Source organism: Panthera uncia, chromosome B1, assembly GCF_023721935.1.
Source record: "Panthera uncia isolate 11264 chromosome B1, Puncia_PCG_1.0, whole genome shotgun sequence".
NCBI lineage: Eukaryota > Metazoa > Chordata > Mammalia > Carnivora > Felidae > Panthera > Panthera uncia.
In genome coordinates this window covers 30,867,554-30,884,377 of record NC_064811.1, presented here as the reverse complement: position 1 = coordinate 30,884,377, position 16,824 = coordinate 30,867,554, and the positions used below count along the sequence as shown (strand labels likewise).

The window sequence follows — 16,824 nt, the reverse complement described above, 5'->3', positions numbered from 1 at the left end:
GAGAGAGAGAGAGAGAGGGGCAGAGCATGAGTGGGGGAGGGGCAGAGAGAAAGGGAGACAAAGAATCAGAAGCAGGCTCCAGGCTCTGAACTGTCGGCACAGAGCCCGACGCGGGGCTCGAACTCACAAACCGTGAGATCGTGACCTGAGCCAAAGTCGGATGCTTAGCTGACTGAGCCACCCAGGCGCCCTAAAGCAGTCTTCTTTGAGATGAAAGAACCAAATATCCAAAAGTTAGCAACCAAACCTCAGATGCCACATCTCCCCTTTGTAAGAAGTGAGGTGTCTATAAAAGCGAATCTTCCAGAAAGGGTTCTCTTTTGAAACTTCCAAAACACTTTCTAATGACATTTTTTTTTTTTAACTGCAAAGTCTTTTAGAATTACTGTTAAAATAAGCTACCATGGTTGAGTACATACTATTTGTTAAGCGTTCAAATACCACTTACTTGACTTTTTAAAGTTAGAGCATTAGGGCCTCCTGGGTGGCTCAGTTGGTTAAGCATCTGACTTAGTCTCAGGTCAGGATTAGGATCCTCAGGTTAGGATTCTCTCCCTGTCTCCCTCTGCCCCTCCATAGTTCACTCATGCACACGCTCGCTCTCTCTCTCTCTCTCAAAATAAATAAATAAACTTAAACAAATTAAAAAAAATAAAGTTAGAGTATTAGCATATGTTAACACTGCCTTACAGCTTTGGGTCAGCACAATAAATGCCATTATAGCAGAGGACTGTGTTGCCACAACCCATCCCTGCCTCAAGGACCTTCTCATTTGCTGCTCCCTGAATTCATGATACTCCTACTAGAAGAGTATCTAGTTGGCCACACTGAACCTCTGCTCAGTGGAAAATCACTTCCTCCAAGCAGCCTTCCTGGAATTCTCAGATATTCTCACAGCATCCTCTACTTCCTTCTCCTTTGTGGCATTTATCACAACTGTAATGAGGCCATTACTTGTACAATTGGTTGTCAGTCCCCCTTACTGGAATCTAACTTCTGTGTGGGCAGAGACCATGCCTGCCCTATTCACTGCTGTGACTTCTAGCATTCTGAAAGGGACCCTACACACAGCAGTCACACACTAAGTACTTGAAAATACATGCGCTGAGTAGCTTTCACAATGACACCACTATCTTTTCAAATACAGATCACAGAATAAGATGCAAAAGCCTGAATACCAACATAGCTCTTTTCAGTACACTGGTTAACAATGAAAACAGCCCTATTTACCCACTGACACATCGTCTTCATCTTAAACTTGCTTACATCCAACAACCCATTAGCCTAAGTGGCAGCCTCCTTACCTGTCGGCCATCTCACTGCGCTGAGTTAGGCACAAAAACATTACACTTACGGTAATTTTGCTCTCACTAGAATATCAGTCGTGACATTCTAGAAGGGGGCTGAGAACAATCAGTTCCCTGTACCATCAGAGGCCAGCTCCCTGATGGGACAGCCCCAAGTCCCGTCAGCTCAGACCCAGAGACTCCCAAGGAGGGCAAGCCCATACAGAAGAGCCCAGAGCAGCACGGAACCCAGGAATCCCAAGCCGAGGACAGCTTCCCTATCCATTTCCTTTTCTGGTACTTGTCTATTAGTTTACCAAACCTCTTCTAGAAAACAAGGGAGTAAGCAGTTGGCTAAACTATTATTTCAGTTTGGGTATAAATTTTAAATATCATGTTCTCCCCAAACCAATTACTCTGATTAACAAAGGATAAATATTTTATAATTTAACAGAAACAGTAAAGAGGGAGTAATTTCCAATTAAAAGATTTTGTTGAAATATATTTCTTGAAATTAATGTAGATTTTTAAAAAATTCTTTTGGAGTCTCTTACATGTGTCACCTGTTCCTTCCATTGAAAAGGTACCTTTCAACCAAGAGGGTGGGGAGTGGGTAGAGATAAGAACATACCAGTCGGTTAAGCGTTTGACTTTGGCTCAGGTCATGATCTCATGGTTCATGAGTTCAAGCCCTACACTGGGCTCTGTGCTGGTGGTGCAGAGCCTGCTTAGGATTCTCTCTCTCTCCCGGTCTCTCTCTCTCTCTCTCTCTCTCTCTCTCTCTCTGCTCTTTCCCCACTTGTGCTCTTTCTCTCAAATAAACTTAAAACAAAAAAATGATTGATTCTCTTTAGGTTTCCAACTATAATTTTATATGTATCTTTTTTAATGTTTGTTTTGAGAGAGAGAGAGAGAGCACAGAGGAGGGGCAGAGAGAGAGGGAGACATAGAATCCGAAGCAGGCTCTGAGCCGTCAGCACAGTGCCGGACATGGGGCTCGAACTCACAAAATGTGAGATCATGACCTGAGCCAAAGTGAGATGCTCAACCAACTGAGCCACCCAGGCGCCCCTCCAACGATGATTTTAAAGGTCTAAAACTAAAGGATTTTATCCTGAGAAAAGGATTATTTGCTCTAAAATTAGATTCACACATAAATCCAAAAGCAATTTACTAAGAATCCATTCTCCATAAAGATTTCTTTTGAACGTGTATCTCACACTGGGGATGAGCCCGGGGCTTGATGATATTTTACCGTGAAGAGCATAGTTCGATTTTCCTCAATATCTGTCGGCTGCACAATATTGTGCCCGCTAATTAGGTGGTTCTCAATGTCGTTTTCCTCAAAGGACCTGAAGAGACTACTACTTCGAAGGCTTCCATCTTGAAATTCCTTCTTAAAGGCCAAAGAGCGCAGGCCGGGCTGGGAGAAGGATTTGCGCATGGGCCTCCCGCCCTGCTCCCCATTCCCCACCGGCTGGAGCACAGATCGGAACTTATCCGTGAAGGAAAGCCCTCCCACAGGATTTGGGGTTTCAGAATCCTGGGAGACCAAGTCAAATTCGGCTTTCCTGCTGCAGCTGACGTGATTGAACTTCTCGATGCACTCGTCGATCAGGGCCGGAGGGGCCTTCTTGTGAGCCACTGTCACCCGGCCACAGAAGAGCACCTCAAACTTCTTGGCAAACGTCTCATCGAACTCAGACGGGCAATGCAGCTCCTCCTGGCGGGCAATCTTCCCGGCCTGTCGGATGGAGCTGATGATCTCAGGCACCTGCCAAGAAAGGAAGAGTGTTACTTGGAACATGCGGTAGTAGGTATGCCCACGCTGGTGCGCACGCACGTGTGTGTACACACACACACACACACACACACACACACACACACGGCAGGAATATGCGATGAACCAACGCTATGCTCTCCACAACCACTCCACTGCATACTCCATGGTACTGACGTAGGATCCGTGGGGAATCCGGGACTGGAAATGTCTTCCCACGAGATGCACAACTTTCAGAGAGGAAAAGAGGAACAATACTGAGGAAGCAACTCTTATGTGCCAGGGCCTACGCTAGGGGACTGACATGCCCACAACACTCCACAAGGTTGAGTGACGAGCCCACGGACACACAACCCAGTGTGGCCGTGGAGTCAAACGTGGCTTAGTCCCTCTTCAAAGCCACAGTCCTCTCTGCGGCAGCTGTCACCTCCCAAAGAGATCTGTCTCTTGATGTGGCTCCACCAAAACATTCTCCTGCATTTCATGGCGGTAGACCTTGGAGTGTCTTCCACAATAAATGGGTGGGATGACCTAGACAAGTGAGGACAGCAATTCTCTTATCAAGTACTTCTTCAAATCACAACACCATTATTTTCTTCAAAGACAGCTGACAATGTATTACTCGGTCCCATACTTCCTCGCAGTTGAGCAGTGCTGACTGCAGAGCTAGAAGGTTTTAACCAAGGAGTGAGTAACCAAGGCTGTATCATTATCACGGCAACACACTGGGGCCTGTTCCCACGGAGACTCCAAGCCTCTGGGTTCAGTGCAGAGTCACGATCAAGAGAACGAACAAAAGGGTCTCCTGTGCTATCATCATTCCCACGGCAACATCCTCTCATCGTGAGCTGCCAACAAGAGCCTTCAAAGCAGCAGCAGATATAAATCTGCGACCACAGTAAGCACCTGTGTGGTCACTTAGATGAAGTATGGCCACGACACTAACACAAGACGGGCATGAATTCAATCTTGCTAAGGAAGGACCTAGTTTTTGTTATGACCTAAACCCCAAAGCAATTTTTTTCCCTTTTTTCTATGTAAGAAAATTCAATTTAAGGCCCAATACCCATAGGCTCAATGTCTTCCAACAACATTATAGAGGAGAGAACAGCAACAACAAAAAGCCTGTTACAATTCAGGTCAAAGATCAGCACATACAATAAAGGGAGATGGCTGCAGGTTTAGAATGTATGCTTATATCCCGTAAGGCCCAATGGCTCCAAAGACTTTTCTTTGTGATTTCATATCAAGCACATCTTAAAGACGGAATCTCTGCCATAAAGATTATGATATACCCTTCCAAGGTATTTTATCATGCAAGGAGTTCAAATAGATCTAGGTATATTCTATATTTTAAAAATTGATTCCTGAAGCATAAGAGCCAAACAATACTAAATAAGCCAACATTGCAGCATATGTCAAGCCTCTATTTGCACCGAGTATGTGCTTGTGCTGTAGCACAGGCCACTATTGCCAAATCGCATAGCACACGGAAGCCTTAACACTGGTTAATGTGAAAGACGACAGGACTGAGAGGGAGGAAGCCCAGGTTCCATTCACACCTTTGCCAGTGAGTCACTACAGGCCCTTGGCAAAAACCGCCTCAGTTTCTCTCAAAACAAACAAACAAACAAACAAACAAAGCTTATAAGATTTTTCAGGCAAAGTTATTTTGGCAAAGAATTTTCAAAGGAAAACAGCCAATTCCTGCAGTAAAAAAACCTCGCCGCATTTCTGAGCAAGTGTATGAAATTATTTTGTCAGGAGTCACATGAATCTTTCCCATTGTTAAACTTACTCTCTGAACAGAAAGGTCAAAGCTTACACAGCCTTCTGAGGCTTGTTAGAATAACTTCATTTCTGTACGCTGGACCTTCCACTGCCTCTGAGGTGATGGCGTTTTTCATTATATAATCAAAGGACAGAGAAAATGTGTGAAGTCTCATGAACTTACGGTGACTCGGTAGCAAACAACACAGACACAAGTAAGACACCGAGTGGAGAACCTGACAGGGGTCCCTCACTTCACAAGCTCAGAAGAGGCTGAGGAGCTCATCACAACCTCGGTCAGGGTTGAGGCTGTGAAGTTTTTCCGACCGCCATTCTCTCCTACACAGTAATCACCATCCTCTCGAGGCGGGCTTTAAGTCCAGGACCAGAGCCCTCCTCCTTGCTCCGGTGAGTTGCAATACGAGTATGAAGGAGAGGACTGGGTTAAAAAGAATCACTGTGATCCTGACAAGAGCCTAACCATCTCAGAATATTTGACAGAATACCGCCAAACATAATACAGCATAATACAGCAATACATTGTGAACACTTACAAATCGAATGTTTCAAAATCACCAGAAGTAAGATATGAGACTTTTTAAATAAAAAATGGGCTCCACTTGTGTGTAAGTTTGTAAATCCGTGGTTCACTTTACCACAATAGGCCTGGAGCACCGCTTTTCGAGAAATGAAGGCATGACATCCACTTGTGATGAATCATGAATTCTCCATCCTTTGTGACTCTGTCCTGGACCCACCTACACTGTTAATTGTTACAGGAGGGAACTGAGTCATGTACGTCATTTTATTTCCAAACCTTTTTCTAGGTATCACTGGACGCCAGGAGGTAGGGGTCCAGAAGCAGGCCAGTCCTGCCCAGGCAGGGAGTGGGGCCCAAGGATCTTTAGCCAGAACGTGTACAGTCCTGAGATGGGGTCTGCTGGGGGCCTGAACGCAGATGGGAGTCGAGAGCAAGGCCGGGTAAAGGATTCTGGAAGACCGCACACACAAGAATCGGCAGCTATCTGGGTGGGGGAGTTGAGGGCATGAAAGACAGCAGGTGGCTTGGAGAGACTGCCTCAGGCTGCGAACACGGGAGGAGGTTGAAGGAGACAGGAGGAGCTTGGCCTCCGTACAGGCTGAGTGGCAGCAGGAGGGCTTGAGAGTAAAGGCATCTAGTGGGCAGTTGGGCAAATGGGCCTGGAGTTCAAGACAGGACACGTAGACTGGGACGTCAACGGCTCACGTACAAGCGGCGGCTGACACCCCGGGAACAGAAAAAGGGAAAGCAAAGGAAGAAGGCAAGGATGGGACCGTAGGCTACACGGATGTCTCAGATGCAAAGAAACTGAGGGAGTGAAGGCAGAGGAGGAGAAAGGGAAGCCGTCAAGGATGACATCAGAGATGTCAACCGAGGGAGAGGAGGCCGTGGAGAGTGAGTGGCTGGGGATACGTAAAAGTAAATAAAGGGGGGATGCCAATTCTAACCCCCAAAATAAACAAACTTAACTGAAAAGGGTCTCAAGGTAAAACTTCAGGCTATCAGAACATATACTTCAAATTACAATATTGACCGCAAACACAGTGACCCTTTTAGGGCAAATACACCAGGCCAGCGGGGTTTACTTCCATTGATACAATCTAAAAAATACTTTTTTTAGCGTAGCCACAGCTGTAATATCTACGTCATTTCTGACCACAGATCAGCAGCAGAGTAAATCAAAGCTAACTACAGTAAAAACAAGAATCTGAAAAGCATCATACTGCAATAAATTCAATAATGGTTTGAGATTTTATTTCCTTTTACACTGGGAATCACAACAACAAAAAAAGTTAATTAAAATGATCCCCCAACAATGAAAAAAAAGGCCCTGTTTAGATATAAAATTTCTTAAACTGCTCTTCTGTCAGCCTATTTGAGTTTATACTAAAGCTCCTTCTTAAAGTAAATCTGCACCTTATTTCACAACCACAACTTTCTCCTGAATTCACAGTAACAAATGCAGAATTCACATGGTAACACGACATATATATATGGTTTCTGCAGCAGGCTTAAGGGAGTATTGTTTTAGAAGTCACCAGAAAACCATAGTATAAGACAGTCAGAAACATTCACTGCCGTAAATAAAGTCCTCATTTAAACATCTGGGTCAACTGTTTTGGTAAGGATTTAGGGATTTTAAAGGATGATAAACATATAGCAAGTGTAATTTTATTCACAAGGACTTAGGAAAGAGCTTCTAAAACAATATTTGGAATGAAAAATCATTTTACGTTACATTTATACCTGTGTTTTGCTGCCAACTAGTAACAAATAAGTATTAACTGAATCTGAAGAAGCCCATATTTGTGTTTAAAATTCTAGCAATTTTTCCTATTATTTAACATTATATCCTTCCCAAACTGCAAAAATACAGCAGGCCACACTGTGCCTTGTCCCTTGGATGAAATGTCCTCTCACTACAAAAAGTTAAAACAACATGCTAAAGGAAAATTATTCTGCATAATTATTTTCCAGAAGGAATAGACTTGTGTTTCATTTTTGTCGGTAATGAGTGTTTTTTTTGTATTTGTTGGTCAGAAAGAAGGTAAATAGGGGAAGAAAACTAAATTAAACCAAGTACTTCCTCTAGCATATATGCCTTGGATTTTATACAAAATACTTAAGAAAATATCTTCTTACGAGTGCTCACTACTTAAATTATTTAAAGAGAATAAAACACCTGTCCCACACCATCCAGATAAGCATACGTGAACACTCATATTGTCCAACAGCTTGGCCTGTTGAGACTAGAGTCAACACAGAGATGTGAATACACTCCAACAATGAATAATAAGACAGGACTCCTCCTGACCTGAGAGGCTCACAGTCTAGGAAATAAGAGACACTCTAAATATATGATCTCCAGTACAATGTGACAGATGCTAGAATACAAACATGAGCAAAGCGGCTGAATGTGTGCTAGACAAGGCCGGTCCTGAGTAGAGGCCTCTCTTATCTGCCTGTCGGTCATGGAGCCTCACGGTGAAGGCCCCAGCTCCTGCTTTATGCTTACAATTAGCCCAAAGGTCAGACTCATGGGTTCGGTCTTCCTGAGAGATCAGACTTGCTCATTAGCTGACTGAGGAAGCAGCTGGCACGTAAGAAATGCTAATGACCGATGGCCCCTAACACAGGGCCACCCACCTCATTCATCCCATCCTTCTGTCCTTTGGGTCTTGATCTTTCCTCCTGTGTAAAGCAGAGGTAGTATTCAGCTTCTCTAGTTCTGAAATGGCAAACTGGACAAACTCTTAGCTTTCAAACCCCATGAAAAGAAGTCTCTGCAAACACAAAACCCAGCATCCTACTCCAAAATAATCATTTGAAAGGTTCACTACAACCTTTTGACCAAACCAACAAGTTTCTACAAATGTTTAAAACAATGAGACAAAAACCAACATAAGTGATTTAATGGCTGCAGGGGCTGAGGAAAGAGGGTGGAGAAGGTAAGCAAGGAAGAGTAAGAGAAGGGATCACTGTTAGATTGTGAAATTATTTTGTAAATTTTCTAAAACGATATTTAAAAGTCTTGATTGGCTAGCATAAATACTGGCAGATCATTGCAGTAAATCACTGAATGCTCAACTTGGGGAACAGAAGGCCTCAAAATCCAGTCCTCTTCAGCTGATGCATTGGTTCTCAACTCAGGATTTAAAAAAAAAAAAAAAAACAATGTCTAGCCCCACCCCAGCCTGGATGAAGCAGCCTGTTTGGAGGTGGGGCCCCGGCACCTGCAGTGTTCAGAAGCACCGGGCAGCTCTGATGGGCAGAATCCCTGATGTATCTGTCACCGTCCTTCTTCATGTCCCAAGGTAAGAAATGCTCGCTCCTCACCCTGTCCCCCACACCATCATACCCAAAACCTATGGACTATTAAGGTCCTAGGTGAGCTGTGTGCTTTAGCAGCATTGAAGCAGACCACCAGCACAGCCCCATACCATGCTTGTAGCAGACATGAACAAACTAGTGAAGACAAACAAACAAAAAAATCGCCACACAGATATTTGACCAGCCATTTATACCATTTAAGGACAAATTTGATTTGCAAATAAATTCACCACATCTCCAAGGTCTCAGCTCTTTAAATGCATATGTGTTAATGTCCTATAAGAAATGCTACTCTATAATTCTGATCAAAGTTTACTAACTTAATCTCTCAAAGATTAAGAAACACTCACAAATATAATAAACTAGCAGTTAATCACAGCAATCACCCAATGTTAATATGTATGTCACATAAGCTTTGAAAAGGGACACTGAGATCCCTTTTCTACAAGGCAGGAACTATAAACATGTAAATGTACTGAGAGAAAACATTAAACAAAGCTCCGGTTCCTTCTCCAGGATGAATGCCACAATCAGTTTTTATAAATGATGCCCTTTGGAAATTCTGCCACTGACAAGATCATGAATAAAGGAACATTTGGTCATATAGTGTATATTTATAAACAAAACAGCAAAATCAGCTAGAGGACTGGGCCCCACTACAGTTTGCTTCTACCTAAAATCATCCACGACAAATACATTGAACTTATTAAAACCGATTTTCAAGCTAGCAAGTGCCCATGTATTGTCTTTTCATGTCCAAATCAATCTTAGACGAAACACAGGAGATATGGACACTCTTCCAGGCAACAGACCCACGAGCCTTTCCACCTGTTCCCATTTATACCTCAAAACAAAAGTCCTTGAGAATCTCAGGACAGTTAAAAGCAGTAAAAGCCCTAGTGCAGGAGCCGATACCCCAGCCCAGGGCACCCCAAGCAGCGATGCATCCTGACTCACCAACAGATGAGTGCAAGGATGGTCACAGCATTACTAACGGTCAAAAACTAGAGACAGAACATTGCCCAGCTACAGCAATGACAAATATGCTATATTCATATAATCAAAAACACGTAGAGGGAGAATGAACAAGCTATTCTTTGTGTAACAACATAGGTAAATATTCATAACGGTCATGTTGAGTGAAAACAACAGGTATAACAGAAGCACATGGCAGAATTTCACTTTTGCAAAATTTCAAAAACAGGCAAAACTAAACTATGAGACAGAGGACAGGATAGTGATTATCTCTAGAGGAGTGACAGGGAGTGGGCCTGTGGGCTTCTGGGCTGTTCGGTTTCTTCATCCAGGTGTTGACTGTACAAGATTTTTCAAACTTTGAAGGCCCTGAGTACACGACTTATGTATAATTCTGTTCATATAACATCAATGGAATTTTATGAAAAAATAGTATTTTCACAAACACAATAGAATTTGATTGAGAAAGGGTAAAAAAACTAGCCCAAAGTTACCCTGCTAATGAGCTGAAGAGTCAGGACAGCACCTGCCTGATGCCAAGACACATCCTCTTACTACCCAAGACTTCGTTCTCAATTCAAAAAGACTTCCCAGTTCCTGCAGTGGTCCACATGTTTTGTTGTTGTTGTTGTTGTTGTTGTTGTTGTTGTTTTTGCTTTGGAAGTTTGTTTTGTCTACGTAGAATCCAGTGCCCTCTCCCCTAATAATAAGTAGTATCTCTCATTCCCATGGTTAGGTCCCAGTCCCACCTCATGAGTGGACTGGCAACCCCAGACTAAACCAACCAGCATATTCTATCACCCCACCCCACCATATAATTAGTTTAGGGTTGGTCACCCAATCCAGACCAGGACTAGGCCCATGCATTTTAAGGAACTGGTATGAAAAAAAAACAAAACAAAAAAAAAACAAACATGCTGTGGCTCTAGACCAGTGGTTCTCCAATCAGGGGCAATTCTACCCACCACAAGCCCCCCAGGAGACATTTGGCAATGTCTGGAGATACTGGTTTGTCACAACCGGAGGGTAACATAACCGGCACCTGATAGGTAGAGGCCAGGGATGCCGCTGTGCATCCTACCAGGCACAGGACAGCCCCACAACAAAGAACTATCCTCCCCCAAATGAAGTATTGCCCAGGTTGAGGAAACCTGCTTTTGGACTTAGAATTCTGAGGACTAAGCCTGGAATTGCTGGTGTCATCACAAGTACAGCCATGCTAGACAGTTCCAGAGGAGGTGAAACAGAGACAAGGAGGCAGAAAATGCAAGAGAGAATGATGGTTCTGATGTTTGAGGACCTGGATCCAGCCATACCTGAAGCAATCAACTGGGATTCTTATGACAATAAATTTTAGATTATGCCATTTTACACTGGGTGTCTGTCATCTGCAACTAAGAGTCCTGTTCACACTCCTACCAGATAAAAATCTATGCCAAATTCTATGGTGAATACAAGGATGAATCGCATAGATCCTATTCTTCAGGGAACCTACAATCTAGACAGAGGGGATACGAAATACACAAATGACCAAACCGAGTAGAACACCAACACTACAGGAGAGGTGCTAAGGAGGGTAGGAAGATAGAGAAATGCAAATTCTCAGTACGGAGTGCACTTCAAATTATTAAGAGCAAATAGGAAGATTTAAATATTTACCAAAATTCTGCCCTTAGAATAAAAGCAGCCACCAAAGATGCTCAGGGAGTCCAACTGACTCATTTTTTTCTCTATAAAAAAAGGGAATATATAAAATTTTAGATCACATCAAAAAATGTTCAGAAAGAGCCGAAGTAGGTTTCACATGTGAATGACTTGATTACACATTACTCCCATGCCTCTCCACGCCCTGCCATGCTGAACGAGAAAGGACTGCAATCATATGTGATACACAAAAGGACCAGAAACAGGAGCGAAAAAGAGAAATTTACAAGGTATGCACACACATATTACACGGAGGTCTTCATGTATAACACACAAAAGGACCAGAAACAGGACTAAAAAGAGGAGAAATTTACCAAGTATGCATATACGTATTACACGGAGGTCTAAGTGAGCCACTGGGAGATCAGCAGGCTCCTACTGAGAAGAAGGAACAGAGAAGAGGAACACCTTGCACCTTCCAAGGGCTGAGGGCAGGGCTGGGCCCCATTGCCGACCTGGCCAGGCTGAGTGAAAGGGCCAACCTCAAAAACCATGAAAAACCACTTCTCAGTAATACAGCCTCCTTTTTAAACACAGCAGCAGGATGTATTCTGCAGTCATCTTTTATTTCCAGTAAGTTTAATACACATCCATATAAAAGAAAATACAGCAATACTTAAAGTTGCCCGTATAATCCCAAACCCAGAAATATCCACAGTTAACAGCTTGTTTTTTTTTCTGACAGGAGGTGGTTCTTTGAGCACACAGAATGCTAATTTCCTTTACCAAAAACAAACAAACAAACAAACGTGAGCACAGGATCAGTGTTCTGCAACTAACTTCTACCATCATGGACATATTGCATTGACGTGCCATCCCTCAGAGAAGCATCTCATTCCTTTCTGATAACCTCAGCATCAATTCCATTCACTGCAAACGCTGTACACACAGAAACACACACAAATTTAAACCTACTCAGGATCCAATTCCAATGCGCCTCTGTCAGCTGTCACAAACTCTGCTCAATAATACGTCATTTTGGCAAACGTGTGATGAACATCCCAACCTCTGCATAAACTGCCTGGAGCTCTGGCTGTTGTTTGAGTAGCTGGGTGTTTGTGTGCATGTTGTGAGCGGGAGGTGAGTGGGGGCGCAGGAGAGGTGGAAACGATGAGAAGGAACCCAGTATTGCTTACTAGACCAGAGAGAAGCATTCCACTGGAGGGAAAGGGCTCTTTAGGAGCAGAAAGTGAAACAGAATAACCCCTAAAAAGACAGAGATAAACTCTTACAGCTGCAGGTCACAAGGCTGAGGAGAGAGTCAGCCCCAACTCCTGCCCCAGCTGCAGCCATGCACCTGCTACACTGCCAGATCCTAAGGGCAATTCTGTAAGTGGAATGCTGAAATAGGGCCCCCCAACCTCGGCAGCTTCAGGTGCATGTCTCGGCAGGTCACCCACTTCTTAGAACCTCGGACTCTTCTTCTATCACAATGAGGTATTGCCAGCTAATTGGAGGTTGTTTTGAGGATAAAATTAAACAATGAATGGGACAGTTGTTAGTATAAAGCCTGGCACATATTCATTCCCAATAATTGCTAGCCGTTGCCATGTTTACAAAGAAAAGGTCAGCTCCCCAGGAAAGTGACAGTACCTGAGGAGCCCGAGCCACTTGAAGCAGCCCTGGGGTTTGAAGCCCCAGCTGGACAGTAAGAGAAGTACAGGACCACTGAGACACCAGACACCTGAGCAAAGACACCACCTTGGAAGTGAGGGTGCCTCGCTGCCCCACAGGAAGCCAGGCAGACAAACAGCCCAGCGGAGCCCTCCCAAATCCCTTACCCACAAAATCGCATGCATAATAAATGGTTGTATTAAGCCAATTGAAAAAATTTTTAACTAAAGCAACAGTACCTAAAGGAAATGGGCTTGCTATTATGCCAAGGGCCTTTCAGTACAGAGCGGACGAAGATTTATTCTATACCAGCCAGCAACAGATAATGCCAAACACATTAAAAATTTGATCATCTTTCCAAACATCCAGTAGGCAACACAACTCTCCCCCACCTCACCCCACCCTCCAACCTTCCAGCAATCCCACATGTGTAAAAGCAGGAATGCTCTGATTCAAATGGAGCTGAAAAAGCAGAACACTCCCTTCCCCTCCTTTAGCCAGACCTGAGGGAGCACAACAACCCACAGGAACAGCGTGGAAACTGCTACCTACAAAACACACAGGTCTGTGGGTGGCAAGCAGTTTTTCTGGCGTTCAGGACAGGCCTGCAAACTTCGGAGCATAGGACACCAAATGCCTGAACATCTGCTCCAAGAGTGAATTATTGTCTGTTTTGCTCACTGATGCAGCCCAAAGTGCCTGGGATGGTGCCTGGCACAGAGCAAGTACTCAATAAATGCTTAATGTATGGTGGCAATTGAAAATAAAAATTTAGGGACTTCAAGGTTTTTAAGTGATGAGAACTATCTCAAGCAGATCTTAGAAGAGAACCATGATAACTCTGTAATATCTCTAACACGATGTATGAGCGTATGCATGCAACAAGTATTTGCAGAGGACAAATGCTGCAAAAATAGTAAACCGGAAACAGCGGGACTAAGTCCTTTTGGATCATAAGATTTTTCTAGACAGCTGAAGGTCAATCCCTTTAAACGCCTAAGCTATTTTTATTTTCAGATGGGAATTTTCAGATGGGAATCACTGAGTGCATTTCTTTTCAAAGACCACAGAGAATGAAGTTTAACCTTTTCGTTGCTGCGATGAGCTACGTGTATGGCACGAGGGCTGTAGTCGTGCTGAGCTGTGTACTGCCGTGGGCTAAAGCAACAGGCAAGACTGTAATGGGATTAGTAGACGTCTTGGGTGAGAGCCGGCACCCCAGCTTTCCATCAACATCCCACATTCCCAACTCACCTCCCAAAGCCAATGCTTGCAGGCTCTTCTCTCAAATGCATTCACCCCAAAGGAGAGGTTCCTAAATCTCTGTCTTGACTGCATGGTGAAGCCTATGGGCCCTTCTCAGAAAAAAGTTTTTACGTGCACAAAATAGAACACAAGGGAATACAAAAGAACTTAATTACACTAAAAGGGAATAATCCAAATAATTATGACACAGTATGTGCTTATTCCCATATTTGACAAGATCTAGAGGCAAGTCAAATAAATGCTGTAATTCAAAGTAATGATAAGCATCCAGAGTATTTTCTAGAAATGTGTAACTATTATAATGCCATATGAAAATAACAGGTTTTGTCGATGTTACCATCACAGGAGCTGCTAACGCTACTGGATCTGATGACTGTGTTAATAATTGAATAAAATGTTAAATTTTAGTTAGAAAGAAGTTAGTAAAAATAAAGATGTAATTTTTTCCCCAGTTCATGGACAGCCTCCCCTCAGATCCCAGGTTAAGGGCTCTTGGACTACTGGAAGCCCAGCGGGTAAGGGAAACCAGCTACCTACAACTAACTCAAAGACAAGATCACCACCACCACCAGGCATCTGTCTCGGGGCCGTAGTGTGTTTGCACTGTATATATGAATAATGCAACAACACCAGCACGCCATTCCAGTGCAAACATAAATCCAACTGGCGATGGGGAAGCTCCACCAGAAGCCATAGCCATCAGACTCTACAAAGAGAACTAAAACGGCAAGGGGCCATCAATATGGAAAGCAAATTCTAACTGGGTAAAACTCAAGTGTCCATAGAGTTACAGAATTAATTTCTACATAATGTACATTCTTCATCAGTATAAAAAGATTACAACTCTTGTCAAAGATTACCCAGATCCAATTTAAGTCTAATGTGATCTACTGCCCAGCTAGTCCCTGAATATGACAATTCAGTTTAATACCAGATGGAAAATTATTTTCTACTCTAAATTTTATATTATCCCTACCATTGGGAGAAGAGGGAAAATGTGACAAATGCCTCTGAATCTTCATTTCAGGAAACTTATTTGGGCTGCAGCTCACATGTGACAACCTCAGACAGGCAGAGAAGCCTTTATTCTAGAATGTCCTTCCATCCACTCTCCACTACCATCTGCCCATTCTTCTAGATCCAGTTCAAACCTCTCCTCTGCTCCATTCCCCAGGTTCCCATGGCACCTGGCCCTCTACTGTCACCTAGGTCACAAGACTGAGTCTGTCTCCCACACCACACTTTGGTTAGGGGGTGGAAGGGTGTCTAACTCATCATGTGGACCCTGCAGACCTTGTCCGAGCATTTACTTAACACACAACTTGAATGCGAGAGGCAAATAAATGGCAGTTTTCTGTTTCTCCACCTTAATGTGCAACGTGGATACTGTAATACTAATTAAACTCAATTTAAATATATTTACTTGAAAATACACCAAAGTGCTGTAGGTGAACTCTAAACTGAAATGAAACAATAAGGGCTTTATTTTCTAGCCTTACCTAAAATCAGGTAGAGAAAGTATGACCCCAGTATTTTATATAACCATCTGCACACTGTCAGGAGGAAAAACCAAACTTCTGACACCTCCACTTACGTAGAGTTAATACGGCATCTCAGGCACCACCACCACCTATGGGGGCTAACTGCCAGACACCGTGCTTTACACAGATACTCTCACTGAATGCTCACCCCAAGCCTCTGAGAAAAACATTTCCGTTTTACGGAAAGGCAGACTCTTCTGGATGGAATCTATGCCGGTGCTGGGGCTGCACACCAATGTGGCACCGTCTGGGGACGGAGACATGACACTCTGTAGGAAGCAAGGTGAGGGAGGCCGTTGGGAGCAACAGGAGCCTCACTAAGCAGGTGAACAGAGCAGAGGCACCCACTGCTGAGGGGGCAGCGGGGCAGGAGGCGGGTCAGAGACACGGCCCAAAGGAGCCACCCTGAACCCGGCTTGCCCAGGCCAGCCCTCAAGCTCCAGGGCCCGGCAGGTGGGGCTGGGCCCGTGTGCCCTCCAGGGGACCACAAGGGCCCTGTGAGGGAGGTGGCTTGGGGGGACAGAGCTGGAGGGGAGGACAACGGGCAGGAGGATGCTGAGGGAGTTACCCAGGGCCCGCCCCATCCCCATGATAAATACCCCCCACCCCCATGATATGTGATGAAGAACCCAGGAGGGAGAAGCACCCGCCTCCTGGTGGCAGTGGCTGCGCTCTGGCTGCACACGTGCAAGAAGAGGGGAAACGGACCACATCCAGAAGGTAATACTGGGAGAGCTGAGACCAAGCAGATCCACCCACCCACAGACTCAGAAACCCCCAGAAACCTGAGCAGCGATTACAATCCAGTATTTATTCACAAGTTCTCACTCTTTTCAAGGACGTTTTCTAGCCCAACCAGCAGTGGGAAGGGTGCGGGCCACAAAGCTGGGTGTGCCCGGGCTCAGCCGGGGTCCCCACCCACTGACCCTCAGTCCCCGGGGCACTCTGGCCACAAGTTCCCACAGGCTAAACAAAATGCAGCGTGTGTTCAAGAGCTGCTATGTCTACTTATTTCCA

The 16,824-nt window shown here is 44.3% G+C and overlaps 1 protein-coding gene across 5 annotated transcripts in view; it reads right to left on the bottom strand.

Annotated features, from left to right (window-relative positions):
- Positions 1 to 16,824, bottom strand: part of TBC1D1 (TBC1 domain family member 1) — a 224,381-nt gene that overhangs the window by 116,771 nt on the left and 90,786 nt on the right. For all 5 annotated transcript variants that reach the window (XM_049630429.1, XM_049630426.1, XM_049630425.1 and 2 more), the window contains one exon: positions 2,542 to 3,060. In XM_049630429.1, coding sequence (XP_049486386.1) covers positions 2,542 to 3,060 — 519 coding nt within the window. The remainder of the gene's footprint in view (positions 1 to 2,541; positions 3,061 to 16,824) is intronic.